Source organism: Zea mays, chromosome 2 (assembly GCF_902167145.1).
Source record: "Zea mays cultivar B73 chromosome 2, Zm-B73-REFERENCE-NAM-5.0, whole genome shotgun sequence".
In the NCBI taxonomy this organism is placed as follows: Eukaryota; Viridiplantae; Streptophyta; class Magnoliopsida; order Poales; family Poaceae; genus Zea; species Zea mays.
In genome coordinates, this window is record NC_050097.1 from 19,415,195 (window position 1) to 19,431,298 (window position 16,104).

Consider the following 16,104-nt stretch of genomic DNA (forward strand, 5'->3'; position numbering starts at 1 on the left):
ATATGATAGAAATAAATAATTACTTTGTCAAGAGATTATTTATTGTACAAATGTGTTCATTTTAACGTACACATAATGATTTCTTACATCTGACAATATGTATAAGTGATAGTAATTTACATTAATAATAAAGTATGCATGTCCTAATTATAATTTAAGCGAGGCGAGGATTCTCGTCGGAGATTTATCCCCGCGGGAAACGAGAATGGAGAAGAAACGTCCCTTGCAAGCGTTCATGGGTATTTCCATGGCGTTTTTTGGGACATAAATGAGAGCTATTTTCTAGCGGAGAATTTTAATTGGCATCCCTAGTCTGAACTTTACATTAGAAGGCGTAACTAAAAGTCTACGTATTCTTAGGCTGAAGACAGAAAAAGGATGCTTCTGCGTTTTACCCCATGCTTCGGCAGCCCCGTCTAAATCTCCTATTCATCGCGCAGGTGCCGCCGGCGTCGCCGTCGCCGCCGCCCCAGCCCCTAGCTGCCGGCGAACATGTCTGAGCAGGCACCACCTTACGCTCCCTTCTCCCTGGTCTCTTCCCTTGCCCCAGAGCCTAGCTCTACCCCGTCACCGAACCCCACCCTTGTCCTCCCCAGTCCTGCCTTCCCCAACAAGCGCAAGCGCACCGGATTCCGCCGCAAAGTACCCTCCGGGGCCCCTGCCGCTCCCGCCCCCTCCCTCGTGGCCCCCTCCCAGCCCCCTCTCCCCGCCTCCGCTGCCGACGATATCATAGTGATTAACCGGGAGCCGACCGCGGAGGCCGTCACCGCGCTCACCGCCGGCTTCCCGGCGGATTCGCTCACTGACGAGGAGATCGAGGCGGGCGTTGTATCCGACGTGGGTGGCATCGAGCAGGTCAATTACATCCTCATCCGCAACCACCTCCTCTGCCGGTGGCGCGAGACCTACAATTCCTGGCTCGCCAAGGAGCCCTTCGCAATGCTCATCCCTCCCCACTGCGAGCACCTCCTCACCGCCGCCTACTCCTTCCTCGTCTCAAATAGCTACGTCAATTTCGGCGTCGCCCCAGCCATCAAGGAGCGAATCCCCAAGGAGCCCACGAGACCCTCCACCGTTGTCGTTGTAGGTGCTGGCCTTGCTGGGCTAGCTGCGGCACGGCAGCTGGTGGCGTTCGGGTTCAAAGTGATCGTCCTGGAAGGTCGCAAAAGGTGCGGTGGGCGTGTGTACACGAAGAAGATGGAAGGCGGTGGGCGCTTGGCTGCTGCTGACCTCGGCGGCAGCGTGCTCACAGGGACATTTGGAAACCCGCTAGGAATTGTGGCGAAGCAACTCGGCTTGCCAATGCACAAAATTAGAGACAAGTGTCCACTCTACAGGCCGGATGGCTCACCAGTTGATCCAGAGGTGGATAAGAAAGTGGAGATTACATTTAACCGGCTTCTTGACAAGTCAAGCAACCTGCGAGCATCCATGGGGAAGGTGGCTGCGGATGTTTCACTTGGGGCGGCCCTAGAGACATTGCGCCAGGTTGATGGGGGCATCTCTACAGAGGAGGATATGAACTTGTTCAATTGGCATCTCGCAAATCTTGAGTATGCCAATGCAGGATTGCTGTCTAGACTAAGCCTTGCGTTCTGGGATCAGGATGATCCATATGACATGGGTGGGGATCACTGCTTCTTGCCTGGTGGCAATGGCAAACTTGTGCAGGCCCTGGCAGAGAATGTACCGATTGTTTATGAGAGGACGGTGCACACCATAAGGTATGGAGGGGATGGGGTGCAGGTAGTTGTCAATGGAGGGCAGGTGTATGAGGGCGACATGGCATTGTGCACGGTTCCACTTGGGGTTCTGAAAAATGGAGGCATCAAGTTTGTACCTGAGTTACCACAAAGGAAGCTTGATTGTATCAAGAGGCTTGGATTTGGTTTGTTGAACAAGGTATCGATGCTGTTTCCACATGTTTTCTGGAGTACTGACCTTGATACCTTTGGGCATCTGGTTGAAGATCCGAGGCGGCGCGGGGAGTTCTTTTTGTTCTATAGCTATGCAACAGTGGCTGGTGGTCCATTGTTGATGGCCTTGGTTGCTGGTGAAGCTGCCCACAATTTTGAAACAATGCCACCAACTGATGCTGTCAGCTCAGTTCTCCAGATACTAAGAGGTGAGAGCATAATTTCCATAATCAAAATTGTGCTCCTTCAACAAAATTTTTTGTGTTATTCTATGAGTGACACTTTGCATAAGGTAGTATTTCAACACCTCTGATGAAATCACGTGTTGCTTTTGAGACATTTTGTATTATATTCGCTTCGGTATAAACCCAAAACAGTATATAGTGACATTGATGTCATATAATGGACCTGCCTGATTTAACGCCTGGGGCTTTGTTGTTTCCACAGGTATCTATGAACCACAAGGGATTGAGGTGCCGGACCCTCTACAGAGTGTTTGTACTAGATGGGGCACTGACTCGTTCAGTCTAGGCTCATACTCTCATGTTGCTGTGGGGGCCTCTGGAGATGACTATGACGCATTAGCCGAAAGTGTTGGTGATGGCCGTCTTTTCTTTGCTGGTGAGGCTACCACGAGGCGTTATCCAGCGACAATGCATGGTGCTTTTATCAGTGGTTTGCGGGAGGCTGCTAACATCACGCTGCATGCCAATGCCCGGGCGACAAAGAGTAAAGTAGACAGAAGTCCATCGACAAACACACAGGCTTGTGCTGCTACATTAACGGACTTGTTTAGGCAACCTGATTTGGAGTTTGGAAGCTTCTCGGTTATTTTTGGAGGAAAAGCTTCTGATCCGAAATCCCCAGCTATTCTGAAGGTGGAATTAGGTGCGTCGCGAAAGAAAAATACAGCCGAAGGGGTAAAGACGGAACAGAACCACTCAAACAAATTGTTGTTTCAGCAGCTCCAGTCACACTTTAACCAACAACAACAGCTTTATGTTTACACATTGCTATCACGACAGCAAGCTATGGAGTTAAGGGAGGTCAGAGGAGGCGATGACATGAGGTTGCACTACCTCTGTGAAAAACTGGGGGTGAAATTAGTTGGCAGGAAAGGCCTTGGCCCTGGGGCAGATGCTGTGATTGCATCCATTAAGGCAGAACGTAACAGAAGTCGAACTAGACCTGGCCCCTCAAAACTGAAAAAATCTCTGAAGCCCAATGTTGCTGCGTCATGACCACTGATTGCTGATTTCTCTTGGGACCTGACTGCCTTTAACTGATGAAGGTGTTCATTTGGTTGGAGCATATGTTGGTGTGTGCTGGCCAATTTGCATTGGACATTCGCCAATTGTTTTAGGACAAAGTAGATTTGGATGAAATCTCCTAGATCCTGTAATTTCCTCCGTTTCTTTTGGGTGCCAGAAGAAGGCATTTGTAATGTCACATCTGAAATCTGGCTATCGTGCATAGCTTACTTGTCTGTGATATGATCGCCAATTTAAGAAGCATGTAGGTGGATGCTCGTTGTAATCTCAAATCTGAAGAGCAATATAGCTGGTGTACCGTGTACATATAGACATTTGGATGACAGTTATGCGCTCATCGAGACTGCGGGTCGTGGCCGTTTTTTTCCTTCTATGGCTACTGTCTTCTCTTTTCTTTTCCCTCAAACGCGCCTGAGCGCATATTTCATTAGGAGAACACGTGTACCCAAACCTAGAAGTGGCCGGCTCAGGCCGCACAAAATTCAAAACACAGAAGCAACCTAGGCCTAAGGCTAAGGCTAAGACTAAGAGAGGATTGTTCGTCTAAAAGCTCCCGCAACCGATGAAATTCCGCCATAATCCAGGTACTGGCTTCTCTAATCTTGAGCACCAGCACGGTCACCGTGCTTCCTGAGTTGTCGTACGACCTGCGATTTATGATCACCCTCGACCCAACTTTGGTATATGTTGTATTCGCCACTCAACTTTAGAATAAACAGGAATAGAATTATATGATCTAGGAGTATGTTGTATTCACCACTCAACTTTTGGAATGAATAGAACTACAATTATACGATCTAGATTGTTCGGTGGCTGCTGCAGCAGGTGCTATGTTGTATTCACCAGTCACCACTCCCTCAACGTTTGGAATGAATAGAACTACAATTATACGACTGCGGCTGCAGCAGCAGCAGCTGCTGCTACAGTAATCTGAGAAAAGGCGCTGCAACTCTCCCATGTTACTGTAGCTGCGGTTGCTGCCGAACTCCCCCGTCACTCAAACAGTAAATAATTAGAGCATGGCTTATAATAGAGCCTGCTGAAGGCTTTATACCACTGCCATGTCATATAGAGCCAGACACACAGCCAATTCATATAATAGGTTGGCTTTATGATAAGCTGGATGCACTCAACCGAAGCATTCAATGCTTCCCTCGAGGAAGACGCACGGGATCAGGATGGAGTCGAAAGAGCGAGAAAGAGCCGGCACATCTTCTCGTTGTGGGCTGCAAGCGGTCTTTTTTCCCTCGAGGAGTCGAGGACGACGCTGCGGACGGGCTGCGAAACAAGAGCCCGTTTCTTTCTCTTTCTTGGTTTCTCACCCCTCCACGTAAGAATCTGATAACGTGGAACACCTTACAGCCTGCTGAGGTGTACTTATAATACTTGCTCTTATGACTAACACAAAGGCTGGTAGACAAGGTTCTCTGAAACATTGAGTTTGACAAGTAGAAATTTGGAGAGACAAAAAACATAGTTGCATTCAACATAAATGGTTCATGAAACAACGGAGGTGGAGGCCAATCAATCAAGAATGCAACCATAGCCGATCATGTAGTCTCTCTTCTCCTGCGCCGAGCATCTCATCGACCCTTTCGCCGTCTCTGTAAAAATGGAAGGTCGGGGTGTAGCGTATGTTTTGGGTTGTTTCAGGGCACTCGTCAATGTCCACATAGATGAAAGTAAGTTTCTTGAACTTATCACTGCACTTGCAGAAGGATGGAAGAATCTGACTGCAGACACGGCACCTACGTATAAGGAGGAGTGAGTTTGATTGATCATGCAGAATCAAGTGGACAGGCAAATTCAATCACCACATATGGTTATCAGTATAAGCAGAACTTTAGACTTCCATGGCATAGCAAAAGATCTACTTTTCCAAAACCTTTAAAAAATTGAAGTGTGGAATGCATATTTCAACAGAACAAATGTAAATACGCAAACCATCAGGCTGCCTAGAGAGTTTAGGTCCAAACCATAGGACTATAGAGCTTTAACGTATGTGTAGCCTTTTAAAAAAAAATAATGAATGTCTCCACACAAGCAAGAGACAAAGGGGCATACCATGAGGCACCATAGTTGATCACAGCCTGCAAAAGAACACGCCAAAGAGCTTTCATCAAAACAAACATCTGAACATCAAAATTCTATGGACTAATGGTAGTAGTACACCCGTGTTCTGAAAACACTACAAATGCTGTCCCGTTCTCTGTTTCACTATTATTCCCATTAAGAGCAAAACATTTTCTTCTTCTTCTTCTTATTCTTTTTTGATATAAGGGACATTAGAGTCATATAGGTCGTTTCGACCATTCTATCGGAGAGTGCAGAACTGCAGATCAGCAACTGTACTTACCGGGGACTTTGAGGATTTGAGCGAATCGAGCATCTGCCTCAACTGCTGGTCGCTGCCAGCGCTACGAAGGTTGCCGTGGGAGCCGCCTTGCAGCGGCAGGCCAGTGCCTTCCAGTCCTGTCCTCTTGGCGTCCTCCTCGTTCGCTGCCTCGGCCATACTCCCAGCTCACGGTCGCGGAAAAGTAATCAGGAACTGGGACGGATGCACACTGTTGGAGTCTGGAGACAGAGGATGGACGTACAGCGGCGGCCGGTGGCACGAGCGACGTGGCTCTTGGGACTTCGGAAGCGATGTGCGCTGTGTCACATGAGGGGAGGCAGAGGAGGCAGAGGATGTGCCTCCAGCCGGAGGACGGCGGAGGCGGAGGAGGAGGATGCGCTGGCCGGAGGGAAGGCGGCGGCGGAGGAGGAGGAGGAGAGGTTCGAGGTAGCGGGGAGGGACCGAGGGAGGCGCGGCCGCGCGGGGCGATGAGGGAGATGCGGGGCGGAGAGGGATGACCCGATGAGGGAGAAGCCCCATAAGGCCCAGAATTTTGCAACCATGGCACCGCCAAGGGCGGGCTTCAGAAACATGGCACGCCCATCGCCGCAATTGCATTCGTGATATTAGAATTCTAGCCGATTTGAACATTTAGCATCGGACCCTAGTAATGGTCATTAGCTCATGTGACATTCCCGTTTTACCCTCGCGTCTTTTCTTACCTGGGCGCCGTCCCTCTGCCGTTTCTTACCTGGGCGCCGTCCCTCTGCCGTTTCTTACCTGGGCGCCGTCGTCTACCTCCCTCGTTGAGTTGCCGTCGTCTTCCTCCCTCATTTCTGAGACCTGCAGCTCACTGCCTGCGTCCCCTCGGTCTTCCATTGTCTCCCGTCGCCCTTCCACTAGCCGGATCCTGCTCCTGTGGTCCTTCCTGGAATCCGTGCGTCGCGAGCTTGAAATGCGGCCCGAGCGCCATGGATCTGCCCCGAGCGGCGTTCGTCCAGCAAGCCAGTCACCGGACCCTGCGCGCCCAGCTGAGGTAACTGATGATCTGCAGTAAAATAGGTGGCCTGTTTAGCGTATATTTTGTGTGCAGTGAACTAGAGCCGAGCTGGCGTATTTTGTGTGCAGTGAACTAGGCGCCCAGCTGCCATTATATTGTTTGTGCAGTGAACTAGAGCCGAGCACCCATTTAGCATTCATTTTGTGTGCAGAGTAATATGAATGATCCTACGAACGACGAAACGACTACCTGCATGAGCGAAGAACATGAGTGGGCATTGACTTGTATTGCCACAGAGCATACAGAGGTTAGTGGTTTTAATGAATTATATACAATTTAGTAGATATATTGTATATTACAACTATGTTTGGTGAATAGGGAAGTGGCCATGCAATGCATGATGTCGATTGGGATTCAATACTGGTAGAAGAAACCAACAATGAAGAAGGAAGAAATGATGTTACTAGTGAACAAGGTCTATATTTTCAGCTTGGTCTAGACAATCAAGATGATAGAAGGGAAGATCATTCAAGTGGTTGACGTTTTGGAAATACCAACACATGTGAAGATGAATTGGGAGCAGGCATTTCGTGTACTGATTCAGTGCTTGATGAAAATAGGACAATATATGATATGAACAATCCAGTTATGGAGCCTGGCAGCTTATATGCAACAATGCACCACTTCAGACTCGCAATAAGACAATACGCCATAAATAAAGAATTTGAGCTTGGAATAGAGGCAACCAATAAGACTAGATTCAGAGGGTATTGTAAAGGGCCAGATTGCCCTTGGAGCATTCATGCTATACCGGAGAGGAAAGGGGCGCCAACAATTCAAGTAAGCTGAGAATATAGCTAATTGTACTCGTGGTTATATGCTCATGACACTGTAACTACCTTTGTATTCGTGGTTATATGCTCATGACACTGTAACTAATTTTCAGGAAATTGTATTGAATGACAAACATACTTGTACGTCTAGTGGTAGACGTAAGACCACTACACCGACAAGAGCTTGGGTTGCGGCACGTGCGCTTCCGTTACTGATGAAGAAGCCTCATATGGGAGCTAAGGAGCTACAAACTACATTGCAGGACACTTTTGGTTGTACAATTGCATATGACACAGTTTGGCATGGGAAAGAGAAAGCTTTGAAGGAATTGTTTGGAAGTTGGGAGGAGAGCTTTCAGCTACTATGGCGTTGGAGAGCAGCAGTAATGAAAAATCACCGGATAGTGTCATCGAGCTTGATGTTAAAATGGATGAGGGTCGTCCTTTCTTCACTCGATTTTTTTGTGCGCTCGGTCCATGCATTTCTGGTTTCAAGGGTGGGTGCCGACCATACCTTAGTGTTGACTCGACAGCTCTGAATGGTAGGTGGAATGGTCACCTTTGTTGTGCAATAGGTGTCGATGGGCACAATTGGATGTATCCAGTAGCCTATGGCTTTTCTGAGGCAAAAAATATAGAAAACTGGACATGGTTTTTTAACCAGTTGCAAAAGGTTGTGGGGGATCTACCTTTGCTAGCATTGTGTTCAGATGCTTGCAAAGGTCTGAAAAATGCTATGAACAATGTCTTCCCTTATGTCGAGAAAAGGGAGCGTTTTAGGCATCTCATACAAAACTACATAAAGCAGTTTGGTGGGTCTGAGTACATGTATCCAGCTGCAAGAGCTTATAGGAGAGAAGTCTTCGACCACTATTTTAGCAGCATCCAAGAAATACCAAGGGTAAGCAGTTGGCTAAAGGAGCATCATGACTATCTTTGGTACCGAAGTGGCTTCAATATGGATATCAAGTGCGATTACGTGACTAACAACATTGCTGAGGTTTTCAACAATTGGATTAAGGATTGGAAGGATCTGTCTGTTTGTGATTTGGCTGATAGGATTAGGGAGGAAATAATGGAGATGTTTCATAAGAGGAGGAGGATTGCACAGAGGTTACAAGGAAGGATTTTACCGTCAGTTCTGCATATCCTACACGCCAGAACAAGAGGTTTAGGTCATTTATCAGTACGTAAAGCTGACAACTACATTGCAGAGGTTAGAGACAATAATGATGTGCATAGCAAGCACATTGTCAATGCTCAGCTACGCGAATGTTCTTGCAAAGAGTGGCAGCACACGGGCAAACCATGTATCCATGCATTGTGTTTGATAACAGCACAAGAATTTAGGGATGTCAAGATGGAGGATTTTGTAAATGACTACTATTCTGTTGCTAATTTCATCACCGCATACTCAAGAGTTATTCCACCTGTGGGTGACAAATCATTCTGGCCAGACGTTCCTTTCGCAAAAGAAGTGGGTGCTCCAATTGGAAAACGAGTTGTGGGTCGACAGAGGAAAAATAGGATCAAAGGATGCCTTGAGGGAGGTAGTGCAAAAAAGAAAGTTAACGATGACATTGGTAAGAAAAGCATTAGGGGCAAGTTCAAGTGTCCGAACTGTGGTGAACTAGGGCACAGGAAAGCAAGCTACAAATGTCCATTAAATGGCACAAAGAAAAGGTTACATTAAATATGTTTCAGTTTATTTGACCATACTTTCTATTTTCTGATATTAACTTGTTCAGTTTAAATATGTCATAACAGAAAGCGAAAGCCTAGGAAGAATTCAACTAAAGGCTGGTTCCCCAAAGATGTAGCTGTCCTCACACTGTACTAGCTGAGTCCTCACAGGCAATTATATTAGAAACTGTTGTACAAAAGAAGATGTTACACAGATCTATCCCTGATCTCATTGTAATTAAGCCCCCACTTAGCACAGTGCTCAGCTAGTGTCTCCGCTTCCAATGGCTGATTCATTATTTCTCGGTCACGGAATACGTCCTCCCACACCGCACTATCTTCGCTACCATAGCCAGCTTCTAATATAGTTGTTGGATCCATCATCGAGACCTGACAGTCAATTGCAGTAACTTCTAGCGTTTCAGCTAACTCGTCCAATGAACGAGCCACTTGAGTCAGCTTGAAACCGTCGACAACATCTTCATCTGTGTAGCACAAAGAGGCAGTATCTTGTAGTTTCTTAGCTGTATCACTCATTAGAGACAGAGAATATCTGAGTGCTTGCACAAGTTTTTGGTTAACCTGAAAAAAATTAACATCAGACTATTACCAGCCATATGAGCAAGTTCTGGAACTAACAAGTGAACTGAACCAACCTAGGAAACTAGTTGATTCTGGAACTATCAAGTTTCTTATGCCCTCAGTTTGAAAACATCATAGGGCTGATCATGGTCAGGCAAAAAAATTAACATCACACTATGGACAGCCATATGAGCAAGTTGTGGAACTAACAAGTGAACTGAACCAACCTGGGAACCTACAAGATTCTGGAACTGACAAGTTTCTTATGCCCTCAGTTTGAAAACAGCCATATCAACAATGTACACCAGCAGACAGGCTAAAAATAGCCATATCAAGAATGTTAACCAGCAAACAGTCTCAAACACCTATAGCCCTCTGTAAATTATCAGTGTAGTATACAGTTCACTCTTTTCAAAGAAATCATCATAGGGCAACTTTCAGTCTCAACTCAACTGGAGAATTTTGCAAACATGGCACAACATCAAACAGGCTGAATCAGCCTTAGCCCTCTCTAAACAACCATAGCCCTCAGTTATTTTTGAACATAAAAAGAACAAGTGTAGTATACAGTTCACTTTTTTCAAAGAAAACATCACAGGGCTAGGCTAGTACATCATCTCACATGAGCACAAGCATCAGGTAAATTTTTTTGTGCAACTCAATCATTGCCGGGCATCAGGTAAATAGCAGCAATGTCACTAGCAAGATGAAAATCACAAATAATCAGAAACTTTTCCTCACTTAACACTTACTCACTTCGCATTTCAATGACAGGGCTAAACAATCTCAATCATTGCCTGGCACAAGAATAGTTTGAGAATACAAACCTCACAATATTTGGCAATAGTCTCCTTAGCACATGTCACACCTGGATTTTAGGGGTCCAAAACCCGGGCGCGAACATAATCACCAGGTGTGCTGGGACCAAGTCTCACATATATGATGATTCATGGCACAGGATCGAATGTCACATCTTTACTACATAACAGGAGTTCTATACAAAATAAATAAATAAATAATTACATCAAAAGGAGACAACGGTCCAGCAACCCAAAGTTGACTGGGAGACGACGGCGTAGACCTCTCACGAACTCGCCACAGCATCCTCCATGCGCCTCATCCTGCGGTACCTGTTCTTGACCTGTGGGGGGTGTGAGACAGCAAGAGTGAGCTCACATACGTTCATCGCTCAACAAGTTGTGGGGAATAATGTGCATGAACTCGCCAAAGGTGGGAGCTCACGTGAAGTGTAAGGCTTACCAAAGAGAATGGTTAGAGCTGAGCATTGCTTTTAAAGTTGGTCAAAATTTTATTAGCAATTACTAAGTATAATTAAATACCAACCCAATTAAGTAGTAGAACAAAAGTAACAACATCACCTGCGATGCAATGCATATGACAAATTGAGTTTAAGTTCCATAATTTAATCATCAGAGAGTCCTGAGCTGCTCATGACCGTGAGCTCGGCTAGTATACCAGTTTTACACTCTGCAGAGGTGGTACCCTTTACCCACAAGTCATGTTACCCATCTGCCAAGGGATCGCGACTTCCCATACACCTCTACCGAGGAGGCGAGGCAGGGTAACACTACGAGGCCTTTACAAAGTTCCACTAGCTTCAGAAAACCCGCTACAGTTTATAGGAAGCTCCAATGCAGGGTTCTTGCCTGACCGCCATCGCAGCAAAATCAAGCAAGGACCTCCCTACACTGACCACTCCCCTACTGCCCTTGCCCCTTTCGGGTAAGGTAGTCCTCCACTAGCTTTCCTAATTAATCAGCCAAGGGCGTTGTAGCATCCCAATTTCTAACCCAGGTTTGAAACCCTAATCAAACCCCCCCTTCTTATTATCTATCCCAAAACTCCCTTAGGTTCTTTCCAACATATGCATACACCTTGTTTGAATATGAGCACCTCACTTAGAAGTTATTTTTCAGCACCTAGATTATCTATTAAATTAATTGTTCAAAAGAAAAGGGTATAAAAAGATTTGGATATAGGAATTAGAAAATAAAAAGGGAAAAAGAGAAACCCCCCCTCCTAGCTGGGCTGAATCCAGCCCACGCCGCGGCCGCCCTTTTCCCCCTTCCGCGCCCGCACCCCTCCTCTCGGCCCACTCCCGGCCCGCCTCCGCGCGCGCACCAGCCCGCTCTGCACTCTGCCGCCCTCTCACTGACAAGCCAGCCCCACCCGCCAGCCGCTCTCTCTTACGCGCTCGCTTCCACTGGCAGACCGGCCCCACCGGTCAGCCGCTTCGTCATCCTCCCCGCATACGACGCCCCGCCGTCCCTTCACCGCCGTCCTTCACCGCCGTCTCTTCATCGCCGTCTCCTCGCCGCACAGGGAAGTTTGGCACCGCTCCGTCCTCCTCCCCTTGACCAGCGTCCTCGCCAGTACTGCCCCGCCGTAGCGTCCCCTCGGCGGCGCTGTGCGCCATTAATGGCGGCACCGGGAAGCTCGCCGGAGTCAGGGAGCTCCACCGCTCCCCTCGCCCCCGCGCGCCTATAAAAAGCTCGCCCCGAACCCCGTCTTCCTCGCACCAGCCTCGACCGCTACCCTCCCCCCCCCCCCTCGCCCGAGCCCAATTCGGGAAGCGCCGTCGTCTTCCTTCTCTCCGGTGAGTTCCTCCCCTCTCCTCTCTCTCCCTCTCGGTTGGCCCAGCAAGCGATTGAGTTAGCCTAACAGCTTCCTCACCTTGCCGCGAACACAATACACCCCTCCCCCACCTCGACGGCTCGCCCAGAGCTCACCGGCGGCAACCCCGCCGCGAAGCTCCGCCACCTCCCCGCGGGCAGCCCCCTCCCGACCTCCTCTGACCAAATTAAGCCCACCTCTAGGTCCGCCATCCCCTCCCCGTGCTAAGACACCTGCGCATTGTCCTAGAACCGGGCCACCGGCGGCGAACCGCCGCCGAGCTCACCGGCGGCCGGTCCTCCCCCGCGGACGGCCGGTTCACCCCCCCGTCAACCGTAACGCCGTTCCTTCTCTTCCCCCCCTCTCGCTGGCAAGTGGGCCCCGCGCAACGCCGTCACCCCCTCCCACGGCCGCGCCGTTCCCCCGCTCGTGGGCCGCCGCTGGGCCGAAAGCGCCTCAGCGCGCGCGCTCGCGCCCGGGGTGGGCCAGAATTCTTGCCCCCGGCCCAGATAAGGGGAAATCCCTTCTCCTTTTTCTTTTCCACCCCTTTTTCCCATTTAATTAGTATTCTTCAATATTTTATGCACCAAAAATTATCCAAAGAATTTCTAAAGATCTCATACAACATTGATGTTAGAAAATGACACACTATAATTTGTAAATCCCTGTTGATGTATTGTTTTATTGCCTGTTTTCCTAGAAGAAGCGGGGATCGTTGATCCGGAACCCGTAGCCCCGGAAGAGGGACCAGAGCCCGAACTTCTGGAAGTAGGTCTTCTGTGCCAGGAAAGCTTCGACGAAGGCAAGTCCATCCTTCCCTTGATGCATAAATTACCTATTCTCTCTACCACTGCCTAGGCCGAGAGCTATGGGGAAATATTGCATTGTGAGTAAGAGATGGCCCGCATTAACATATTATTTCCGATTACGAAATGTGGATCTGGAAGTAGGGCAAAGTGTTTCTTCAAATAAAACCTCTTTCTGAAAAGTTATACGATGAAGGGTACTCACCCTCATCACCTTGAGAGTGGGATGATCAGGGACTCCCTGGTTTAGGGGAGGGCCTAAGGTGTTGGCTCAGCTGGTTTAGGCGTGAGCAGAAGGATTGTCCCCTCATATAAGGACCGGTTTGTCATTTTTCACTACCTGTACTCCTTTATCGTACAACCACTCGAGACTGTGTGGGCAGTCACTCAATCCGAACTCGTGCAGTCCAACCCCAGGGTTAAGAAGGCTGGGGAGCACCGGGAGGATAAGGAGGGGGAAAGTTTTGTCCGGTTTGGGCATGGTGGTGGCCTGACTCCTTCCGGATAACCGTTAAGGTTAGGATGCACGAGTAAGGAAAGAGATCCGGCATTCGGGTCTCGCGACGGTGAGATCGCAGAAACCGGGCTAGTGGGTAAAGTGTACCCCTCTGCGCAGAGTTGAAACCTATTCGAATAGTCCGTGTCCACTGGTATGGATGAGTCTGGTGTGGTATGACAATTAGCACTTTTTCTCTAAATTTCTTAACAAGGTAAAATGGTGTGTTTAAATGGGTTTTGAAGAAGAAACAAAGCCACTGGAGTGGGAAGCTCAGTGGTGGTTGAGTTTTTGGTTACTTATAATATCATGGGAAAACCTTCAAACAACTGCCTCTCTCTAAGAAAATGATGAGTGACTACAACTCCACCAAATTGAGCATGTACATCATAGGTCTCTTTCTCTCTACGGGAGCGGGGTGGGCTTGCGGAATACCTAGAGTATTCACCCAGATTTATTTATGTTTTTCAGCAGCCGAGGACTTCTTTTCTGCTATGCTTGATTAAGAGGGCTGTGTCTGCACCCAGTTCTGCCTGTGGTTTGGGCTAGTGTATTTTCCTACTACACTTCTCTATTTGGCTCTCTCTCGAGCTTGTACCCCGGTATTGTAATAAATTTATCTAAACTCTGTACTATTTGAAGTAAGGAATGTGTTTACTAGCCTCCTGGGACTAGTAATTGTATCACATTTGAGTCCCAAAGGATCGGGACGCTTCAGGTGGTATCAAAGCCCATAGGACTGGCCGTAGGTCGCAGCCCTGACCCTAAAACTTACATTAGAAAGAAAATACCCCTTACCTCAGGAAAAGTTTTCTCTTCCCTTCCCTGGTTTTAACAAGACCCTTCTTTTCCTATTCCAGATGGAAGACTCTCTGGCCATTAAGTCATCCTACTGCTCAGAAGTGGAAGGGTTCCCCCGCCTCTTGCGAAGCTGTGCGCTCCGCATGGGAATCCGCAAGAAGCCGGAATACGTCTGGACGGAACATTTCGAGGGCGGAATGATAAGATGCTCTATGGCAGTCTACCTGGGGGAAAGTCAAAGCTATCCCAACCAACGTTCCTTCCAAGTCACTTTTACCGGAGTCCATTTCCTAGATGCTTGCCAAAATGTCGCCCGAAAAGCCCTCCGACAGCTGTGCCAGAACTACAACAAAGTAATCATTGAAACCCCCCTTCGCTACTTTCCACCCAGCAACAAGAATACCCCCACCTGGAGGAAAAGACTTTAGGCCCTATCAGGAGGAGATCCTATTGAGAATGATCCCACCATTGTCTACATGGCTGGATATCTTCATACCCTTGATAACCAATATGATGACCTCGCCCTCCACTGCACCTCCCTAACCTCCCAGGTGGAAAGCCTGGAACAGAAAGTCAGGGAGCTGTCAGAAGAAAAAGCGTCCCTCCAAGAGAGCCTCTCGTTAGCTGAAGGCGAAGAGACCAACACCCGTGAAGCCTACCGCACCCTCAAAATGGACTACGACAAGGTACTGAAGAAGCTCGCCCCCGCAAGGAAAACCCGCAAGAAGACCAAAAGCCAAGGATGTCAGACTGAGCAGCAGGAAGAAAACCCTCCCAGAAACCAGTCTGACACCGAGGACATGTCCCTGGCCAGTCTTGATGACCTTCTCTTGGAATTTGGGGACACCTTAGAGAAAGAGTTCGGGGGTACCCTAGGTAGCACTCGTGTGTAATAAGCTTGTGGTAGTAGTATGCTATGTAATGTAATGGCTTGATGTAATGAATAAAATAACTAGTGGCATGTGCATAATAGTGACTCTCTTCCCATGGCAGATGACTTCGGATAGAACCACGCCTACCGCCTCCGGGATTGGAGCAAGACTTCCCCTAGGAGCTGAGGGAGAGGCTGGCGGAGAAGGGGGTGAGACCCACCTCCCCGCACCTCCAGAACTACCACTAGACCTAGCCCAAATTCTGGCCAATCAAACCAGACTCATTGAAGTCCTCACTCGAAGTCTGGAGAACCAGCGCCTAGGCGGTGGAAGGCCCCAGGACAGGATGGGAGAATTCCTGAGACTGAAGCCGCCCACGTTCGCGGGGTCCAGCAATCCCCTCGATGCAGATGACTAGCTTCGCACAATCAAGAGGAAGTTGGACGCCATCGCTTGTCCTGAGAATCAACGTATTCAGCTGGCAGCTCATCAACTTTCAGGAATGGCTTTAGCATGGTGGGATACTTTCAGTGAAGCCATCAGAGACGCTACATGGGCAGAATTTGAAGCAGCCTTCCGTGAGCACCACGTACCTCAGGGGATAGTTCAACTTAAGGAGGATGAGTTCCGGGAGCTAACCCAAGGCGGAAGAACGGTCAGTGAATATGTGCACAAGTTCACAGAGTTGGCCCGCTACGCGCCCGAGGATGTCAGCACCGAGGCCAGAAAGATGGCTCGTTTTCTGAGAGGGTTAAGACCCGAGCTTAAGACCATCCTCGCCAGCCAGGACTTCCACAGCTTCTCTCACCTTTCCAACAAAGCTATTCAAGTGGAGAGAGCAAAAGAGGAAGAAAAAGGGCACATCAAGAGAAAGT

General features: G+C 48.4%; 2 protein-coding genes across 2 annotated transcripts; one reads left to right on the forward strand and one right to left on the reverse strand.

Annotated features, from left to right (window-relative positions):
* The first annotated feature begins 399 nt into the window (after positions 1 to 399).
* Positions 400 to 3,508, forward strand: LOC100281678 (flowering locus D). The gene is made up of 2 exons (NM_001154598.3): positions 400 to 2,125; positions 2,364 to 3,508. Exons 1-2 carry the CDS (start codon positions 493 to 495, stop codon positions 3,155 to 3,157), a joined length of 2,427 nt encoding a protein of 808 aa, NP_001148070.2. The 5' UTR covers positions 400 to 492; the 3' UTR covers positions 3,158 to 3,508.
* Positions 3,509 to 4,605: 1,097 nt separating this feature from the next.
* Positions 4,606 to 6,067, reverse strand: LOC103646081 (thioredoxin-like 3-3). The gene is made up of 3 exons (NM_001358032.1): positions 5,544 to 6,067; positions 5,252 to 5,277; positions 4,606 to 4,935 (listed from the first exon to the last, which is right to left on the reverse strand). Exons 1-3 carry the CDS (start codon positions 5,697 to 5,699, stop codon positions 4,716 to 4,718), a joined length of 402 nt encoding a protein of 133 aa, NP_001344961.1. The 5' UTR covers positions 5,700 to 6,067; the 3' UTR covers positions 4,606 to 4,715.
* Positions 6,068 to 16,104: the final 10,037 nt, after the last annotated feature.